The sequence below is a fragment of the Nelumbo nucifera genome, chromosome 4 (assembly GCF_055504915.1).
Source record: "Nelumbo nucifera cultivar China Antique chromosome 4, China Antique-T2T, whole genome shotgun sequence".
Taxonomy (NCBI): Eukaryota; Viridiplantae; Streptophyta; class Magnoliopsida; order Proteales; family Nelumbonaceae; genus Nelumbo; species Nelumbo nucifera.
Window position 1 is genome coordinate 3,482,600 of NC_142652.1, and position 21,847 is coordinate 3,504,446.

Below are 21,847 nucleotides of genomic sequence, written 5' to 3' on the forward strand. Positions count from 1 at the left end.
GATATTCCTGATGAAAGATTGTAAAACTGTTCAAACACTGTTTGAACGGGTCTTGCTCTGACTGGAGCCGATCTCTTAGTATTACTCAATTATCCAGATTATTAATGAAAACTCTTCTCGGTCTTTGGTTTTCTCCCAATTAATAAGTAATAATCCCCACTTTTGCATATTCAAATAAAAATACTCCATCATTCTATGGATTTCAAATTTTGATAATGTGATTTATACATCATCCTCAGGTTCAGTTTATAATGCCATGATGCTATACATAAGAATATAGGCAACCGAAGTGGTAGTAGTCGTAGGCTCGTAACGTCCAAAAATCTTTTCAAGATATAGCAAGGCCTTGGGCCGTCACAGACGGTGCTGATTGCTGAAGAACCAGGTTCATATTGAGTAACTAATTCATAGGTCGAGAAGAAAGTAAATGTAAATTGTACACGCGGCGGCGGTGCTGGGGTGTCGTCCACACTCCACACCGGTTTGTCCATTGTCGTTCGCATCGATTCGTCCATATTCTCCCGTCGTAAAGGTGTTCGAAGAATTGCTTCAGTTGAGAGTGCATCAAATGCTCACCCATCTACGTCCGTTCTTCTTGATCGATAAAACTGGCCACTCGAATGATATATGTTGTCGAACCGGACACCATAAAAGGTGTATGAGACCTTAAGATAAAGTACCCAAGGCCAAGGGTAATTGCTCTTGCACCCTCATCTTTGAACCCAAGGTCACACTTCATGTGATACAAATGCACCTAAAAACTCAGGATGTTCTCAGATAAAGCTAGGAGTGAAAATGGATTGGATTTATTCTGATACAAATACAAACTCAATTCTTTTAAGTTTGATTTGGATGTACATTTAGCCATAACCAGTAAAATTCTCATACTGCTTCATTTGATCTGCTGCTAGTGTGTATATTTTAGTACTAAAATTCTTTAAAATTAAATTGGATTTGGGATTTAGATAGACTTTTTATTTATGGTACATATTTTTATTGATGCTTAATTTTATAAATTTATGCCCATATCTTAATCGAACAGATATCATGAGAGAAAAAAGAATCAAATTTGAATATATGTTTCACATATCAGAATACAATCTAATCCATTTGTAGTCCAACATAAAGCATGGTATATGTCTTAACCATGCAGCAGAGAGAGTAAATAGAACCATGCTATATGCAAAAATTTGAATGCATAGAGACAACATGGAATTTTTAGAAAACTAAAAGTGATGGCACATTGAGGAAAGGATTAAAGGGATATGTTTATTTCAAAATCTGTGGTGCCTTTCGGATGGTCTTTCTATCCATTTTGGTAAAGACAAAATTCTAGATAAAAGGTCCATTATTCTCCTTAGATGAATAATTCTCTCCACTTGAACAGACAATCTACTAAAGGTAACTCATCCATAGGCTACTGAATGCTTCTCAACTCCTTGTAGGTAGCTCGACACCTGGTCAACTCAGCACCTCACTGGTAGTTCGGCACTTCGCAGGCAGCTCGACACCTGGTCAGCTCGGCACCTCACAGGTAGCTCGGCACCTGGTCAGCCCGACACCTCACAGGTAGCTCAACACCTCACAGGCAAAGCCTACGAGCCACATTATTGCTTAAGACCCGGTCGCCTCTTTGGCATGGGCAAAGTCAAGAAGAGTGGACTACAAGTCGCTCCCAGAGCCTACGGGCCACATTATTGCTAAATACCCCGTTGCTTCCTCAGCATGGGCAAAATCAGTAAAAAGTGAACTATAAGTTGCCCCTAGAGCCTAAGGGCTACACTATTGAACTAGCGGAGATCTCCTCACCTTAAAGGCAGCTCGCTACTTGCAGACAGCTCGCCACATACATACGACTCCCAAGGCCTAAGGAATTGGATCGGCACTTACTAGCTCGTCGACTTATAGGCCAAAAGAAGAATACTCCCTTCACTGAGTTACTCTCAGCTCGGGAGTGGGGGGCAAAAGATGAGGGCAGATTTGGCCCTCCAGTGAAATTGTGACACGTGGCACCTCGTGACAACCAGGGAGCTCGTCACCAGGCAGTTCTCCACCAGGGAGCTTGTCACCAAGTAGCTCTCCACCAGGGAGCTCGTCACCAGGGAGCTCGTCACCAAGTAGCTCTCCACCAGGGAGCTCGTCACCAGGCAGTTCTCCACCAGGGAGCTTGTCAACAAGTAGCTCTCCACCAGGGAGCTCGTCACCAGGCAGTTCTTCACCAGGGAGCTCGTCACCAAGTAGCTCTCCACCAGGGAGCTCGTCACCAGGCAGTTCTCCACCAGGGAGCTCGTCACCAAGTAGCTCTCCACCAGGGAGCTCGTCACTAGGCAGTTCTCCACCAGGGAGCTCGTCACCAGGCAGTTCTCCACCAGGGAGCTCGTCACCAAGTAGCTCTCCATTAGGGAGCTCATCACCAGGCAGTTCTCCACCAGGGAGCTCGTGACCAAGTAGCTCACCACCGGGGAATTCGCCACCAAGTAGCTCATCACCAGGTAGTTCGCCACCAGGGAGCTCCATCATCCTCTGTCACAGGTCACTTAGGAGCAGGTCAAATGACGAGGTACTTAGCCAAAAAAAATTGATACATCACAAAAATTGGTACGTGACCAGAAACGGTTACATCATATTCCATTATGTATGTGTTTGGTTTTGTGGGCATTTATAGATGGGGTGTTTATTGCTTTAAGGCCTCGTTCATTTGCATCATTGTAACTTCTTAGGTAAGTGTAATGTTTCCTCGGTAACATTTATCTGGGTGTACTTTTTTTTTGATTTTCAGGATTCCCAAGTAAGAGAATGACATATTTATCCATAGAAAATTAATATAAAAATGGACAAAGTTGTCTCATTATGCTTTATAAAATTTCTCCCAGAAAGTTGTTTATCTAACTGGAAAATGGATAAGTTTTATCTGGAGAAGTGGAACTTATTTTACCATAAGGTCCATTAATAAATGCAAAAAGAACATTATAAAGTTAGTCAGTGGGAAAAAGATACCCATTGATCAACTTTTCCAAGCTTATTTATTGGTAAACAAACAGAACTTGAACGTTTATTTGAAAAACACTATTTTAAACGTTTATTGTTTTGTTGTTTGGTTAGGTGTTTCATGAGAGTTTCAAGTAACACTCCATAAAGTTACTTTCCACCTCAGATTAACACCCTATAAAGTGTGCCACATAAGCATTTTATTTCAACAAACATTGAGGCGTTGAGGGAAACAAAAATTTAAAGATCCCCCAATGCTACTGTAAACAATTTCAACCATTTCTATTTCTCAGTATTTATTTGATAAATCTTGAAACTAAATAGTGGTTTTATGTGCAATAAACACTAATATCTATGTAACACCAAGATGTTTTTTCAATAAACGCCCAAAAAACCAAACATAGCGTAGATAACTTGATCGAAAGAACCAGACCTTCAAAGGACTACTGTCTATTGTCGTAATTAGATTGATGCCCCCTCTACCAAAGGATGTAATTTGATCATAAGAAACACCGACCAAGACAAACACTAACTCGCGTACAATATCTTTTATTAATATTTTTCTAAGAGAAATTACATCAACCCAGTTGAAACTTCAACAAAGAAAAATCAACCAAATGCAACCCCCTTCTCTCTCTCTATTGTGAGACGGCTTTGATGATTGTGTGTGTATTTAAACAAGTAGACGAGTTGGTTTTACATGCTTGCAAGGAAGAGGAGACGTGGGCTAACCAGAAAGCGTCGCCACTTCTCCCGTTAGGCATTCCAATTTCCACACAAACAATTGAATTCAAAATAAATAAACAATACAATAACAATATATATAAATAATTTATCCTAGAAGTTAAAACAAGAAAAACGCCTGATACGAGTCATCCCACCAAATTTTCTCCTTGTTTTGGTGATCCCCACATGTCAACGCCCCTCGATCAAGACTCCCAATCCCTTTATTTAATTTATGACATTAAAGGTTAGCACATTTAATCCAAAAGTTGAACAACTTATTATTAATTTTTACATTTCATTTTTGGTTAGTTCTAAATTATGTATTTCATTTTAATTATCAATAAATTAATTTGATTAACAAAAATATCATAAATGTGTCTAATTTTTATACATTTTTTTGTAAATTTTTATATTTATTTCTATTTTAAAAATTTTATTTCCTAACTATGACATCATAGTTTGATCAATTTGATTCGGATGGTTGAATTTCTTAACCACCACTTGGATAAAAAATGGCTTTGTTTTTGAGTTAGTTTTAAAATATATGAGTTTATATTGTTAAAAAATATTGACATAGATCTAACTAGTAGGAATTATCAGTGAAAAATAACTTAAAATATAGGATTTAATTAGAGAAAATGGGATTTAATACCTTAAGTATAAGACTTAATGAGAGGTGATTAAATGAGGTGGAAAGTAATAATTGAATTTTCATTTTCAACCCTTACAATTAGAGATGGATTAAATACAAAAATGTTGTCATTAAGGTAGATAAAGCTGCCATTAAAACTATAATAAATTGGCTTTTATACCCTTTCTCAAACAAAGAAGTGTGGGTAATTTTAGTCCAAAAAAAATTCACACTTATATATACTATAAAAAGTGTGAATATCTCCTCTTGTTTCTGGATTTTTTAAAGTAAAATATCCCTCATTTTAAATTTGGTCACGACAAAAATTGTAATTTGGATATTACTTTTTAGAGCATTTCATTCCCTCATTAAGTCTCATGTTTGAGGCATTAACTCCTATTCTCTATCATTGAATCCTATATTTAAGGTATTTCACTCCATCCCCATAAATTTTCACTAATTAAATCCATAAACACTAATATTAATGGTATAAAATATATTTTTAAATCAACTAAAAGCTAAACTGATTTTTCTAAGTGGCAAGTATGTAGTTCTACCATTTGGGTCAAATAGGTGAATGCATGATGTCATAATTAATTAAAGGGTAAATTACAAAGACCCCCTGTACTATGGGGTCTGTGACAAAGACCTCCTATACTTTGTTTTGTAACAAAACCCCCCTGTACTATGATTGTAAGACAAAGATCCCCTTCCATTAGCCTTCCGTCCAAAAAGACTGTTATAATATTTTTTAATCCCCATACTACCCTTGAAGATGGGAATTGAAAATACCCCAACGTCTGGATTGAACCCATTTAATCCCAACTACAGCCACGATGATTGCTTGTTTCAAACTTCAGAGTTGAGAGTTCAGGCATCGACGCCGTAGGATTGTACCAACTGGTACTTGAAGGCTGTTTTGATGGGAATCCCTGTGTTCCGACTACCAAAGGTGATATAAGCCGGAGATCCAAGTACCTACCTTCCACCTGAGCTTTCCATTAATCTTGATTTTGATCAAGACAACACATGGATAGAGTTTCTATAAACTGCAAAACTACTTGCATCCAAGAGAAAATGGCTAGGTTCGGTCTTAGGGAAGAAGACGATGAGCTTATCCACGATGCCGTCCCTCTCTACTCCACGTATAGTGACCAGATTCGGCCCGTCCTTGACACTGTTGACCAGCTGTGCCACCTCAAGACGATGAAGGAAGGCATTGAGTTCCCCACCATTGTCATCATCGGAGACCAATCCTCCAGCAAGTCTAGTGTTCTCGAGTCCCGCACCGGCATCAGCCTCCCTCAGGGTATAGGCATCTGCACTCGGGTTCTTCTCGTAATGTACTTGCAGCATCACTCTGCAACCGACCCAGAACTCTACTTGGAGTACCATGACAAGAAGGTTGACACTGATGAAACCCATGTCAGAGAAGCCATTGTAGATGCCACCAACGAGATCGCCGGCAACAACAAAGGCATTTCCCATGGTGAAAAAGAAGGGCATCATTGACCTCACCATGGTTGATTTGCCTGGGATAACTAGGGTCCCTGTTCTTGGCCAACCCCAGGACATCTACGAGCAGATTTCCAACATCATAATGGAGTCCATAACGCCCAAGGAGTGCATCATTCTGAACGTCTTATCAGCTATTGTTGATTTCCCAACCTGCGAATCGATTAGAATGTCTCAGTGCATTGATACCACCGGCGAGAGGATGCTAGCGGTGGTTACCAAATGTGATAAAACTCCTAAAGATCTGTGTGAGGAATCGCATCAAGAACGAGGAGGCTAGGGTTGAGGAGGTGAGACTGTTTTGGCCAGGAGACTGGTGCAAATCCAAGCTTCTAGTCTTGCAAGATGCTTGCCGGACATCGTGACGAGCATCAACGACAAGCTCAACCTGAACGTTTCTGAGCTTAACAAATTTCCCCAGCATCTATCCTCCCCAGCGGAAGCCATGACTACTTTCATGCAGATTCTTGGGTCTGTAAAGGAATCCCTCAAGAAAATCTTCTTGGATGCCAATTGATTCCATTGCCATTTTCTCTGGCACACAGATATAGTTTCTGTAAGGAGGCTAATATGTACAATTTTAGGTGAGGAAGTTCCCGTCGAAGATGTTAAACTAGTACACTGTAGCGTCTTGCAGTGTGAACTGGGGCTTGAAAGGTTGGAGGATCGCCCATATGAGGAAAGAATGAGAGAGGACGGTGAGGGAGGGGAAAAGAAGAGAAGAAAGGAAAAAGGGCAAAAAAAGAAAATAGAAAAAGTTTAGTGGGGTATTTTGGTAATTTAACACATTCTATCATCTATCTTAACTATCCAGGGGGGTTTTGTCTCATGGTTATAGTACAGGGGGATCTTTGTTGCAAAATAAAGTACATGGGGGTCTTTGTTATAGACCCCATAGTACGGGAGGGTCTTTGTAATTTACCCTTAATTAAATACTAAAAAATTAAAAATACATAAATAGAAAAATTATAAAATTTTATGCACAACTCTAATATTATATATTTTTTATATTACACAAAACTAGGTATGATAAATAAAAAGTATTTTTATTAATGATGGAAATTGGATACAAAATTTAAAACTATCCATAAATGAAACCATTTTGCTCCTTGAGTGGTGGGTTAATGGTTCAACTATCCAAATCATTGGATCAGCCTATGATGTCCTCATTAAATAATATGTTTTGAAAAATAAAAAGCATATAAAAATACATTAAATAGAAAAATTTTAGACACATATCTAATATTATATATTAATTAATATTAAAAAAAGATAAGTGTGATAAACAAGAATTTTTTAAATACAAAATTTAAAACGCTTCGACTTTATGAATCCAGCCCAAGCGTTATGATTGATTGATTACCCATCATCACTACCGCCTCACAAGAAATCATGGGCCATCTCGATATTCTTTAAGCGCTAATAAACAATGTTTTCATGAGTCATGACTAAAAAATAGGAGTCAGGCATTTCAGCGTGAAAATTTTCCATTCAATTGGGCCTCCATCTATCATTAAGGTTAACCCTGCTCAGCTATTCTTCAATATATGAGCTGAAAAACATCTTTTATATGTGCTCAGTGCTCGTGCCATTCTTTTTACCACGTCAATTTTCGTATGCGCATGAACAGTAGGAAATTATACAACAACAAAAAAAAAATTTGAATAAACGAAGAAAACACTAAATTTACAAAAAAATTAAAAATTAAAATATAACAAGAAATATTGTGTTTTAATATGCATATATTCGTTTTTATATATTTTCTACTATCATCGGACTTTAAATGAGAATTTTAGTAATATTACGTTTGAGGTTGAGGCCATTAACGAGGCAGGGGCAAAGTGTTGGAATCTGAAAATTCAGGATATGTTTTCGTCGCAAAAGAAAGTTCCAGGGGGGTGAAGTGTTACTGTCCCAAAGTCGGGGGTGGACGATTGTTATTTACCCAAAATCATAATATCTAGCGGTAGATGATCCACTGACTTATAGGGGTAAAATCGTAATCTAAAAGAATTGGGATTTGCTCTTTGCTCCTGACGCCGACCTCACAGCCACATTTTACCGTATATTGAGAACATCTCCTTTTAATAATAACATACAAGTTATTATGCTGTGAGGTCGGTGTGTGGAGTGCTGTTTATGGAGAAGATCCGGGCCCAATCTAAAACTGATGGAGAAACACCCTGACACAAAGCCCTAACCTCACAGCTTTCGAAGTAAAAGCTTAGCGGACAGTCGGAGAGAGACAATACAACCCTCTCTCCTCTTAGCATGCTCCAAGCTTCTGAAAACCCTATTCTCTGTTCTCGAATTAATTCTCAAGCAAAGTCATGGCCGGGGTCAATAACGAAACCACAGAGGAGCCACCGTTGCCTGCCAAACGAAAACCTGAACTCGAATGCATAGATGATGACGACGACCGAAAAAAGAAAAGACCAGATATTTCTGATAACGATATTCCCGCTGTGGAAGAGAAATCTGACAAAATCGAGACTAACGTCGAAGCAGAGGCGGACAATATTGAGGGCGACGAAGATGAAGAGGATGAAGACGACGAAGACGGCAAAGAGGAAGAAGAAGACGAGCATTCTAATCGAAAATCTGTTGCCGATACTAAAGGGAAAGGGATTATGAAGGTAGACAAAGGGAAAGGGAAGCTGGAGGCAGAAGATGGAAGCGACGACGACGACGACGACGACGATTCCAGTGATGGTGGGGATCACTCAAACGACGATAGCGATCTCTCTGACGATCCTCTTGCTGAAGTCGATCTAGATAATATCCTTCCTTCTAGAACTCGGAGGCGAGTTGCTGAACCTGGAGCTTATCTTGTCAATGATCTTGACGAGGATGACGACAGCGACGATAGTGATGCTTAATTTGAGCAAGGTTAGTAGCTGTGGAGCTACATTTTCTTTAGAAAACTTGGACTTCATGTGGGAAGCTTAAGCCTGTCCTACAAACAATGTAGTATCGTTGAACACATGATATAATACAACTTCCCTGTTATGGATTATTTTCCTTCCTTTTAATGCCCTAATCTTTTGCCTCACGCACTGTCATTGTTCTTCTTTTCCCTTTATAGTTTTCATTATTTACCTGTCATGCGTTCCCAACATGAGATTCATTGTGGCTTTCTTTCTCATATGGCTAACTCCCCCCCAAGAGGGGAGCCTTGTTTAGCTAGATTTTTATTTTTTGTTCACGACGTCGCTCTATAGGCTTCTAACCAGGAAATTTGCAAAAAAAAGAGAGATTTTTGTTAATGAACGGAAGAACATTGCCTCTTAATAGAATAACTTATCAACTGGGCTCTGTCACATATATTTATGAACAGTTGGTTTTCATACATTTATTTTTTTTTTCACTTACAATTCATAATATTTATAGGGATTCTTAGGAAAGGGGACATAGATGCTCACTGAGCGTCAGAGTACTAGCACTTAGATTGGAAAAACCACAGAGAATTTAATTTAGCCTTTCAATTCCCACTCCACTGCCTTCTGTTATCGGTAGTTTGACCATTTAAATTACAATTGGTAGGAAGCATGCGGGGTTCTTCGAGTTTTGATTGCTAAAGGCTTCTTACACTCAATAGCTGAATAGCTGTGGAAACACAGTTCAGTTATTGGATATTTTCTGAGGTCTTATGATTTTAGGAGGTGATGAATAAATGCCTTTCATTTCAAAGGATCTGTTATAAGAAAAACGGGAACGAATGGTAGGCAAAATTTGACAGTACCTTGTTGGTAGAGGGGTCTTTTTGGTATTTGTTATACCACATATTAGGGATGCACAGAAAACCTAATTTGATGATAAAACAGCTTGTGTGCTAGATTGTTGCATTGAGAATATTGAAATTTTAGCTGTGGACATGGAAACAAATTGCTGAACCACATTAAATCTTCTGTACCACAAGCTAGGCCTGCACAGTAGATTAGGGAGTCTTCACAAAGTCCATTCTTGTAATTTTTTCCTAATCATAATCAAGTGCATCTCTGTACTCTGCAGTCTGTATGCTATAAAATGGTAAATGAAAAAAGCAAGAATCTTGAGGATGTGGGCATGTATCACAAGTTCCAAATTGTCATGTTTTTTTTTTTTTTTTTTATCAGTATTCCAAATTTTCATGTTTGGAACAATTGACGTTCATCTTGATAGTTCTTACAGGATGAAGCTTAATAATTTCAGGAGCTAGTGCCAGTAAACAAATCCCACAAAATGCTAACTTGTTGAAGGTTAGGCCCAATTAGTCCACTCCTCCCAAGACCCCACATAACTGGGATCAGTGTTCAGTAATGACCACTGCAGGCAGTGCATAATTTCCTTGGGCTTGCACATTCCTTACGAGTTTCTCTGATGATGTCAAATGCTCCAGTTAGAGGAAGAAAGCTGTTATAGAATTGCAAGAGTGATTTACTTAATTCACTTCTTTTCTTTTCCAGATAACATGACTGATTAGGTTTAATGAATTATCCATTGCATTCTTAGTCCACTCCTCCCAAGATCCCACACAACTGGATCAGTTTTCAGTAATTTTTTTTTGAGAAACAGTGTTCAGTAATGACCATTGTAGGCAGTGCATAATTTCCTTGGGCCTGCACATTCCTTAAGAGTTTCCCTGATGATGTCAAATGCTCCAGTTAGAGGAAGGAAGGCACTCTAGAATTGCAAGAGTCATTTACTTTTTAGTCCACTTTTTTTTTTCCAGATAACATGACTAATTGCTCTGTTTCTTTGCATCTGTCTTAAATGCTGCCATACAGAGCATTCTAATCTGAATTCTTAAGGTCCCAATAAGCGGAAGGGTGCATTTCCATTGTATAACCGTATAGGACATATGGCGTATAATCATTTTATTCACCTCAAAAGCTGTAAAGTTCATTGGTTCTTTGCTTGTGCCCCTATTGTTCCAAACAAGTTCTTTGTGTAAGTTTCAAAGGTGCTTGCAAATGGCTAGGCCTTTTCTCATAAGTTGCTTGTGAAGATATATTACTGGGAAAAATACCTAGGTGCTTTTTTTTTATATCTATTTTCAGCGTTAAACCTTGTGAGCATGGTTTCATTCAATTTGTTCTTTAGCAATAGCTGCAAAAATCCTTTTCATAAGCATCAGTAAATCATAGTTTAATATTGAAATTTGATAAACTTCAGGTGTGCCAGGACTCTGTTTCAGGACAGCACTTGATCGACTACAATGTTATACTAAATATTTTCACTGGCTTACAAATCCCTAAATCAGATTTTCCCTTTAAGCTCCTTGGTCCTTGCCTAGGTAGAGAGTCAGCCATGCTATTTTCCACTCTTATAGAGTCTACCTGAATGAGCAGTTGACACTAATTGACAGGGTTATTGCTTCTCTAACAAAAAACTTTAAGGTTTAAGGCTATAGCTTTATCATTTGGTTATCCCAGCCTGACAAGAAACTTAGTTTTACCCTTGTGGGAGGAGAGCGAACAGTTCTTTGAGAGATACCATCACCTGCATGGCCTGAAAAACTAAGCAAAAAATTCCTAGCCATTAAAGTTGATCTTTATCTTACCTGCCCCTTCAGCCATCCAATCAACTGCAACCTTCTGCTTTTTAGTGGTACCATGCATTAGCTATGCCATTGAATTCTCCCTGTCATTGCCTATAGAGCAACTTTTATCATGATGTGAACAACCGTGATATGTTCATTTTTTGTTCCTTGTTCTTGAATATTTTTGCATCTCGTTCACTTAGCCCACTTCGGTGTAGTTAGCAACTCTCAATTGTCATAGTTTCTCTTCATATATAAAGCTGTTTTTGGATTGTAGTGGCTTTGTAATTGAATTGCACTTTTAATCTCTTAGCTCCATGCCAAGAAATTAAAAAGGTGCATTTGAATAAACATGGCATGTTATTTCCTGAGACGTGATCTTAACGAGTACTAATGCGGGATAAACCTGAAAGGGCCATTATTCAGATTTGTTCCTGGCTATGTTTTATCCTTTCTGTGATTGGTTGATTTGGTTCTCTAATAAAGCAGTTTCAGAATAAAGCATGAGAAAAAAAAAAAAGAATTCAGTTTTGATGATTACAAAAACTTGAAGAAAATATTACAGAAAGATATCAATGGATGGCAGGAACAAAATCCAACTTTTGAGATGAGGGACACAGATCGCTAAATCAGATTTACTTGCACTTTTTTAAATCCCCGAACTTTTCTAGGTTTACTTACACTTAGTTTGGGCTATACCCCGATCTTCTCCATTTGGTTTGTTCTCGAACATATAGGCTAACAGCAGCTTGACCTTGCTCTTAAGGCTAACACGGTTACATATCTTAGTTTCAAGAGCTCTGCTTTGTTTTTTACACCAAAGTGGTTATAGCAGAGGAATCAATCTTGGTAGGGAGCTTGACCCCAACACATCACTGTGAAGCCTGTTGGCTATTGCCTTGAGCAAGCGCAGATCCTGTGTGTGCGTCTGTGTTTTGGCTCTGTTGCATTTTTTCTTGCATCTTCATTAAGTTTGTGGCAGTGGTCCTGTTACATGTGAAATACCCATGTCTGAAACATGTAACGGGACACAGTCACACATCGGAGAGAGAGAGAGAGAGAGAGGTTTTCGAGGTATATAAAACATATGTTATAACAAATCAATACATATGTTGAAAATAACAAATAAATCAAATAGCCATAGGGATGAGATAAGATTCCAAAACATGTGATGGGAAGAAAATTGCAGAGAATGAACTTGCCTCTTTCTATAATACTTCACTAAAACATTCAATAGAGCAGATTCAAAAGTTGACGGCGTTCCGCAATTTCCTGAGAACTATGGCATAGTCTAGGTGGGACAAGATGATAACATGATAACATCAGCTTGTTGATGTAACCTGTAATGAACGAGCCTAGGCGAAGAGTCTATTTGAAGAGAAGCGCTATACGAAGCGTAGGAGCTGTAATTAGAAAGCCTCCTTGAATATAACTCTTTCCAGAACAGGTATCAAGAAAGTCGTTCAATTGTATCCTATTAGCCGATGATCCATCTCATTCTCAGGTCTCAGCTAAATGGTTCATCGGCTAATATAGGATACAATTGAACGACTTTCTTGATACCTGTTCTGGAAAGACATGAGCAATTGTTATAATCTGTGATCCATTTTGAAAATAGTTTACAAATGATTGGCCTTTGTATACATGGTTTTGATTAAATAGCAAGTTCAGCTAACTTTCTTTACTTCTGGTAACTTCGTCAGCTCAGCCTCTTTCAGAAATCAGCTTTCTTGGAGCTTGATCGAACTCAATACCGCTGGGCTTCTCTTGGTGCTAGACCAGGGGCAACGCTGTAGACGTAGGGGCCCATCTGGGAGGGCTAAGTTTTGGTTGAGCTGTTTTCACTGAGCAGCTTTGAAGAAGTTATTAAAAGAAGCTTCTCCGGAAAGCCAATTTTTGGCTGAACAACAATGCATTTGGGCTTTATGTATTTTCCACTAAATATAGCTTTTAGGCTGTCCATGTAGGGCTTACCTTGCAAAGCTAGAATCTGAAGTCCTCTCAAATGGGCACGAAGGGCAATTTTCTCACCAATTAATCTTGTCTATTCTTGGAAACATATTGGTTCGTCTTCGTTCCGTTGTGTGTTAACTTGCTTGATCTTCCACTGATGTTTGGGTTCGGGCACTGGATCTCTCTCTCTCTCTCTCTCTGTCTGGTGGTGGTGGCGGAATCTTGAGGTGGGATGAAGGCATTTGAATTGATTGGCGGATCTAACGATTTACACCAAAGACCATTTTGTACTTGTTTCGGTTGATTGTTCATCATACTCAACCCTAGCAATTCAAAAGAACGTTAGTGTCCATACTCACCCTTAAATTTTCTTGTTTTGGCTTAAAACTGTGGCTGGTAATGGAAGCCGTCTCTGCCCCTGTCTTGTCCTGGGCTTCTTTATTTATGGACCAGATTGTGGGGGTTGGTTATGCTTGGGCCTTGGTGGAGATTTTGCTCAGTTGGGTCTGGCCCAGGTTAACCCGTGAAGGGGGATCTAATTGTAATCTTACATACCATGCCAATGCCAATGATTTGATCGATCTGTGGTACGTTGTGCTTCAAAGTTGAACGACCTTTAAAATTTGAGTAATGATGAAATAAGTAATTGCTATTATTTGCGCTCTAAGCAATAAACTGAAAAAGAAAAAGGCACTAATGAGCTTTCGTGACCCTCCTCTTTCCTTATTCCTTCTAATTAAGACTTTAAGAGACGAAATAAAATGTAAGACGCCTTTCACTATCATGCAAACACTTGGGTACATTACCTACTTACCTAGCGAGTTAGTGGTAGTAAGTAATAACTAATAACCACGTTCTTTTTCAATTACAAATTAAATTGGAAACTCAGTACTCCCACATGATACAGTCCGCAGAACAAAATTTCATTATTTGATGAACCCAAATTAAATTGGTCGTTGATGTAAACAGACACTACTGCCCTAATTAAGAGAGTCTAGTGATCTAGTCCATACAAGTCGCTTCCACTTGATTAATTTAAAACTTAAGACATGTCCATGAGAAAGGGTTAAAAGCTGGGGTGATATTTACAGAGGTAATTAGATGGGTCGACGGTACGTAGTCCTCTTCAATTAAAACTTAAAACTGAATTCATTTGATTGTTTATCCATATGTTGTTTAAGTCTCCTCCGGATTCAGCTTCTGATTCTGAATCTCATGTTGCATTTAAAAGCTCATGAGTGCTCAGAAATGAAGGTGGTGGTAGGGGGGGGGGGGGGGGGGGGCGTAGAGAACAAGAATTGGATGAGATCTTTTTTTTTTTTTTTTTTCTGAACTCTTCCAGTTCAGTTCAGGAGCAGCTACGTAATTTGCTTTTGAATGAATGAATTACTAGTTTTTGCTGTTGAGATCACGCTGCTTGGCTCTGATACTCTGAACCCTGCAACAAATAGCAAGTAATCAAATTAAACTACACATATGTGTTATTTTGAAGCAGTGCAAGGACTTCGTATATATATATATATAAATTGTTCAGTCTCGCTTTGTAACGTGAGATGTGGTTACAGAAAATAAAATAAGTAGCATAGATAGAGGTATGATTATATATACATGGTAAGGTAAATGAGGATCCATATGTAATAGAGTTGAGAAAGGACAAAGTGGGCCAAAAAGAATCCCGGAAAACTCGGTTGTAGAGTCTTTTCAGTCGGTCGCCTTTGTCCCGTTGGTAATATGACCAATTATCATCATCATTCATCCAACTGGAGGGAATCTTTGCTATAATTTTCCGTTTTTCTCTTTCCTCTCTTCATCGCTTGCACTAGTTGAAGTGGGATTCGGGCTTTGAATCGGGACGAGACTGTTTTTTTTTTCTCTCTCATGCCCTTCCTGGAATTCTGCATTAACCAACCAAACACTATTTCCGTTTGAACGGGATATATATTCCTCCGCACTTGTTAGAATAGGAAAATTTATAGTAATCCTTGATGTGTCCACATGATAGGAATCCTCATTTTGGCAAAATGAGGGCCAGGGCCACAAGCGGATATGAAATGAATAATTAACATTGTTTTTTTTTTTTTTAGTAAATAACAATTTAGTTAATTAAACAAGAGAACAACAACATCATAGTGGGCCATTCATGATACCCCACGTTAAATCCAAGATTTAGGCCTTTCAAAACCATGTGACAGGTCCAGTATCATCTATCATGAGCTCAACTGTAGGGTGGTAGGGTGGTACAGTTGGAAGGAGTTCGGATCTTACTCCTCACAGAGCGTGAAATCACACTAACCTCACAGCACATTTAGCCATTTATATGGAACAACTCCGTTTTATGGGCAGATGTTATCATGCACAGCTGAAACGTGCTGTGAGGCACCACGCTCTGTAAGGAGCAGATCCGAACTCTGCTGGAAGGGGACATGTAGACTGCCAGTATATTTAATGATCTTGATCTTGGATGGGGTTTCCATTGGTGCTGGAAGGGGACATTTTCTGCTAATGTGGAGGCTGGCCCTGCACCTTTAGATGGGGTTTCCATTGGTGCTCGTGTTGACTTGATCTTAATCAATCCGGGGTTGATATACTAACTTAGGATTAATTTCAAGGGGGTTTTCTGATATATTCCTATAAAGGGTGTTTCAGGGTTTTGATCGATTCAGAGGGTAAACAGACCTTAAATCAACCTCTTTGAATTAAAAAAATAAATAAAAATTATTAATACTATTCGATACATTATTATCAATGTATCTTACACAAATGTATCAATATTTTAAACCTTGATTAATTTCATTAATCGATCACTTTGATTGGAAAAGAGTAAAGAGCAAAACCATGCATGTCCGTTTAAATCACTGGCGAATGTAGTAGTAGCGTTAGAGACTACTTAAAGCAACCATAGGGCCGGTTGAAGATGTTTCCAATTTGAATATGGTCGGAGGAGATCCCACACATGACACATGCATGGTTGGGTTTCTGATGGTGATCTGGATGAATCTCTCTCTGCAGTACTGATAACTGGTGAGAGACTGAGAGCATAGGATAACGATGTAACCTGGACCCACCCAAGGAGCTTCATTGCCTGTCGTTTGTTGCGAGTTATCAATGGCGAATTGGTTGCCCACATTTTACCAAGGGCATTTTCTTTATCAACTTTATCATTCTGCCGCGTGTGAGAAGAGAAAAGTCGAAAACTAGTAATAACTAGGAAGCAAACCATAAGGGGTGTTTATAAATGGTCAAAGTTATAGGGGGTGTGGTAGTAAATCACCATTGGTTTCATGATTTTGTCCTCAAACCAGTTCAGACCTGAAACTGGTTATTTATTAAATATATAATATTTTTAATTGTCTTATAAATTTTTTGAGTTCACATGTGCGCCTCACAAGGAGGCGCCCCACAATGTCCCATAGCGCATCCCCGTTGTGTATTGGGAATATTTCTCGATGATAATATCAAACCCGATGATGTCATTATTAGGAGATGTTTCCAATATAAGGTGGGGATAAGCTGTAGGACATTGTGGTGCACCCCGTCGTGGGGAACAGATTTGAACTCGAATTAGCATATAAATAATTTAGTATTTTTCTATCATTTTATTATGGTTATATTGTCAAAATTTAAAATTTAAGTTATTATTTAAACAAACAAATATAGTTGAAGATCATAGAAAAAAATGAAGATCATAATGAAAATCAAACATAAATTGGGCATGAGTTTTTTTTTTTTTTTTTGATAATTTTCATATTCACAAGAAAAAAAATGAAACAACAACTAGTAAAATATATTGACATGTTGAACAACCATTTTTATTATCTTAAGATCATATTCTTTAAAAAATTTTATAATAACTTGTAAATCCATATTTTAAAAAAGTTTCTAGAAATATTATTAGATCAAATGCTTTAAAAAAATTGTATCAATTTCATACAAACAAAATTTAATTTCTACTTTGTCAAACATTAATTTTAAAATTTCACTTACATATGACATTAGATTATATTTGTGTTTTGAGGCATTTTATTGATGAATCATGGATTTTACAGAAAAAAAAATTAAGTTTTACAAAACTTTAATGGCCACGTATTATCCCAACAATTGTTGCAAGTATTTTAAATACTTTACATACTTATGGTATTGAAAATAAAGTTGTTTCATATTTTAAATTAAAATCATTTTAAATGAAAAGTTATTTTATATTATACGTGTGTTTCTTATTTTAGATTTATGCGTACATGAAACTTTAAATATTTGTTTCACATCATATTTCTAAAATTAGAAATTGTTTTATTTATATTATAACTTTTGAAACAAGAAAGCAATAATTTAAATATTTATTTGAGAAATATGGGATATAAAAGATTCTGTAGAACTTTTTTATGATACAACTAATTTATTTTCGAGTGTTTATTGTCTAACATATTGTCTTTTAGTTAATCAATTATATATGATTAATGAATATTTTATAAAGTATATAAATGAAGAAAAGTTTAAAAATATTTCTGATGTAATAGAAATTAAATTTAAAAGTTATTTGTTATTTTTTTCAATCCCATTGTATTTTTTCAATTATAGTATATTATTTTATTCCAATTATATTATAATTCTTTTTCAAATTAACTTTATTACTTCATATATATGATCTTGTTTAAGTGGTGCCTTAGTTGGATGAAGTTGCAACATGTTGGTTTCATGGCCAATGTCTTCAGGCCACGTTAGCACATGTCATCGCATCCGCATCATGAAAAGGCACCCTAAGGAAGCTGAGTCCCACACAGATAAGGTGATACACCTTGCGGGAGGAAAGTGGAACCTCCTGAGAACTTAGACGTGCGACCTCATCTTCACAACCCCGTGTAGGGGTGAGCATTATTTGGTTAAAGCTGAAAAATTGAACAAAGAAATTTGGTTTCGGTTTGTTTGATTTTTGGTTAATTCGGTTTTTGAATATTTTGGTTTCAGTTTTGTTTTTTAGAATTACAAATTCGATTAATCAAATAAGTCGAACTTTAGTATAATATATGTAATATATAATATATAATATGTAAGATATAATATATAATATATTAATATTATGAAATTTGATTTCATAATATATATGTTATATATATATATATATTATATTATATATAATATAGAATATGATGTAACCGTTTCTGGTCACGTACCATTTTTTGTGATGTATAAATTTTTTTGGCTAAGTACCTCGTTATTTGACCCGGTGGTGACGTGCCTTGGTGATGAGCTACTTGGTGGCGAACTCCCTGGGGGCGAACTGCTTGGTGGTGAGCTCCCTGGTGGCGAATTGCCTGGTGGCGAGCTGCCTGGTGGCGAGCTGCCTGGTGGCAAACTGCCTGGTGGCGAGCTCCCTGGTGGCAAAATGCCTGGTGGCGAATTGCCTGGTGGCGAACTGCCTGGTGGCGAGCTCCCTGGTGGCGAACTGTCTGGTGGCAAACTGCCTGGTGGCGAGCACCCTGGTTGACTCGTCATTTGACCTGCTCCTAGGCGGCCTGCAACTCAGGGGATGGTGGAGCTCCCTAATTCAGCGCAACCCGACTACCCTCTGCATGAGGTGATTTCCTCTCCTTTGTAGGCGGCGGGAGCTGAGGGACCTGCGAGAACTGAATCAGAGGACCCGGGGGTATTTTCCCGGCAGGGACTCTTCGATGCCTAAGTTAGCATTCTGATTACAGAGAGCTTGGAGAGAAATGAGAGAGCTAGAGGGCAGGGGTTACCATCCCTTTTCCCCTGGGGATGAGGTCTTTATATACCGGAGTCCTCGCAGGTTAGGTGGGTGAAAAGCCTCCAAATGGTAAGATTCGTCACATCCCGTCAGAACCGGGGTACGGTGGTGAACTCCTCGAGGTCGTCAGGCTGGCGCTTGTGTCAGGCGGCCAGGTCGGCGCCTGGGCCAGGTTGTCAGGGCGGTGCCTGCGTCAGTTGGCGGGTCGGTGTCTGGGCCAGGTTGTCAGGTCGGCGCCTGTGTCAGTCGGCGGGTCGGTGTCTAGGCCAGGTTGTCAGGCATGAGATCTTCCTGCGATACGCCAAACTACTCCTATACCAAGCTACCCTACAAGTGGTGAGCTGCCCGGGGGAGCTATGCCGAGCTGCTTGTGGCGAGCTCTGCCGAGTTGCCTGGCTCCTTGGGGGCGAGCTCCTTGGAGAGCTGCCTAGTTCCTTGGCGAGCTCTTTGGTGAGCTATCGAGCTCCTTGGTGAGCTACCGAGCTCGCGGGGTATGCCGCTATGGTTCATCGGTGGGTGTCATATGGGCGGCTAGGTCGGCCAGGTCGGATCATGAGCCAGGCCGATCCAGGTCGGCCAGGTCGTGCAGGCCACGCCAGGTCGCGCACAGGCCGCGCAAGCCGCGCCAGGCCGGCAAGATCGGAGCCCGGGTGGGATACCAACTTGGTAAGTTGCTGCCTGGGTGTTTGCCTAGTTGTCACGAGGTGCCACGTGTCACAATTTCACTGGAGGGCCAAATCTGCCCTCATCAATTGCCCCCACTCCCGAGCTGAGAGTAACTCAGCGTAGGGAGTAGATTTCTTTTGGCCCGTAAGTCGACGAGCTAGTAAGTGTTGATCCAATTCCTTAGGTTTTGGGAGCTGCCTGTATGTGGCGAGCTGCGAGTAAGGCGAGGGGGTCTCCGCCAGTTCAGTAGTGTAGCCTTTAGGCTCTAGGGCAACTTATAGTTCACTTTTGCTCCTATTGAGGAAGCGACTGGATATTTAGCAATAGTGTGGCCCGTAGGCTTTGGGAGTGACTCGTAGTCTACTCTTCTTTGACTTTTGCCCGTGCCGGAGAGGCGATCGGGCCTTAAGTAGTAATGTGGCCCGTAGGCTTTGGGAGTGACTCGTAGTCTACTCTTTTTTGACTTTCCCGTGCCAGAGTGGCGATCAGGTCTTAAGCAGTAATGTGGCCCGTAGGCTTTGGGAGTGACTCGTAGTCTACTCTTTTTTGACTTTGCCCGTGCTAGAGAGGCGATCGGGTCTTAAGCAGTAATGTGGCCCGTAGGCTTTGCCTGTGAGGTGTCGAGCTATGATTGTGCTCCATCAGCTTCGTAATGCCGGTCACCCACTCCTACAAGAAGCTACTATGAGCTCGACCTTCGGGGGCAGCACTACTAACTTTAGGTCGCCAGCTCATACGGGAGCCTTGGAAGGCTCGACCGGTAAGGGCGCCTATGTAGTCTGTTGGCTGTCAACTCCCACGGAAGCCACGAAGAGCTCATCTTTGTAGGGGGGACCTTCCGGAGAGGACTGATGAGGCATTATCTGAATTGAAAGTAAGGTTGGTAGAGCTACTTAGTCTATTAGCTCCCTGCATAGTCTTTGAGTTCATAAAAAATGTAAATTATAAAGCGATAGCTTCAATTTCTAAAAAGTGAGGACTTAGCTTTGGTAAGATGAGAACTTAGCTTTTTGTAGCGTGTTCCCACAGACGGCGCCAATTGATGTAACCGTTTCTGGTCACATACCATTTTTTGTGATGTATAATTTTTTTTGGCTAAGTACCTCGTTATTTGACCCGGTGGTGACGTGCCTTGGTGATGAGCTACTTGGTGGCGAACTCCTAGGTGGAGAACTGCCTAGTGGCGAGCTCCCTGGTGGCGAACTGCTTGGTGGTGAGCTCCCTGGTGGCGGACTGCTTGGTGGCAAGCTCCCTGGTGGCGAACTGCTTGGTGGCGAGCTGCCTGGTGGCGAACTGCCTGGTGGCGAGCTCCCTGGTGGCGAGCTCCCTGGTGGCGAATTGCCTGGTGGCGAGCTCCCTGGTTCAACGCAACCCGACTACCCTCTGCATGAGGTGATTTCCTCTCCTTTGTAGGCGGCGGGAGCTGAGGGACCTGCGAGAACTGAATCAGAGGACCCGGGGGTATTTTTCCGGTGGGGACTCTCCGATGCCTAAGTTAGCATTCTGATTACAGAGAGCTTGGAGAGAAATGAGAGCGCTAGAGGGCAGGGTTACCATCCCTTTTCCCCTCCTCCCCCCCTTTGGGGGGTGAGGTCTTTATATACCGGAGTCCTCGCGGGTTAGGTGGGTGAAAAGCTTCCAAACGGTAAGACTCATCACATCCCGTCAGAACTGGGGTACGGTGGTGAACTCCTCGAGGTCGTCAGGCTGGCGCTTGTTTCAGGCGGCCAGGTCGGCGCCTGGGCCAGGTTGTCAGGGCGGCGCCTGCATCAGTCGGCGGGTCGGTGTCTGGGCTAGGTTGTCAGGTTGGCGCCTGTGTCAGTCGGCGGGTTGGTGTCTAGGCCAGGTTGTCAGGTCGACGCCTGTGTCAGTCGGCGGGTCGGTGTCTAGGCCAGGTTGTCAGGTAGGAGATCTTCGTACGATACGCCAAACTACTCCTGTACCGAGCTACCCTACAAGTGGTGAGCTGCCCGGGGGAGCTATGCCGAGCTGCTTGTGGCGAGCTCTGCCGAGCTACCTGGCTCCTTGGAGAGCTGCCTAGCTCATTGGCGAGCTCTTTGGTGAGCTACCGAGCTCGCGAGGTATGCCGCTATGGTTCATTGGT

The 21,847-nt window shown here is 40.3% G+C and overlaps 1 protein-coding gene and 1 pseudogene across 1 annotated transcript; both read left to right on the plus strand.

Annotated features, from left to right (window-relative positions):
- Positions 1 to 5,260: 5,260 nt before the first annotated feature.
- On the plus strand, positions 5,261 to 6,140 carry LOC148791968 (putative dynamin-related protein 4A pseudogene; annotated as a pseudogene).
- A 1,893-nt stretch (positions 6,141 to 8,033) lies between these two features.
- LOC104591816 (nucleolin) lies at positions 8,034 to 8,876 on the plus strand. Its single transcript, XM_010250857.3, has one exon. The coding sequence runs from the start codon at positions 8,191 to 8,193 to the stop codon at positions 8,737 to 8,739; it is 549 nt and encodes a 182-aa protein (XP_010249159.1). The 5' UTR covers positions 8,034 to 8,190; the 3' UTR covers positions 8,740 to 8,876.
- The last annotated feature ends 12,971 nt before the right edge of the window (positions 8,877 to 21,847 follow it).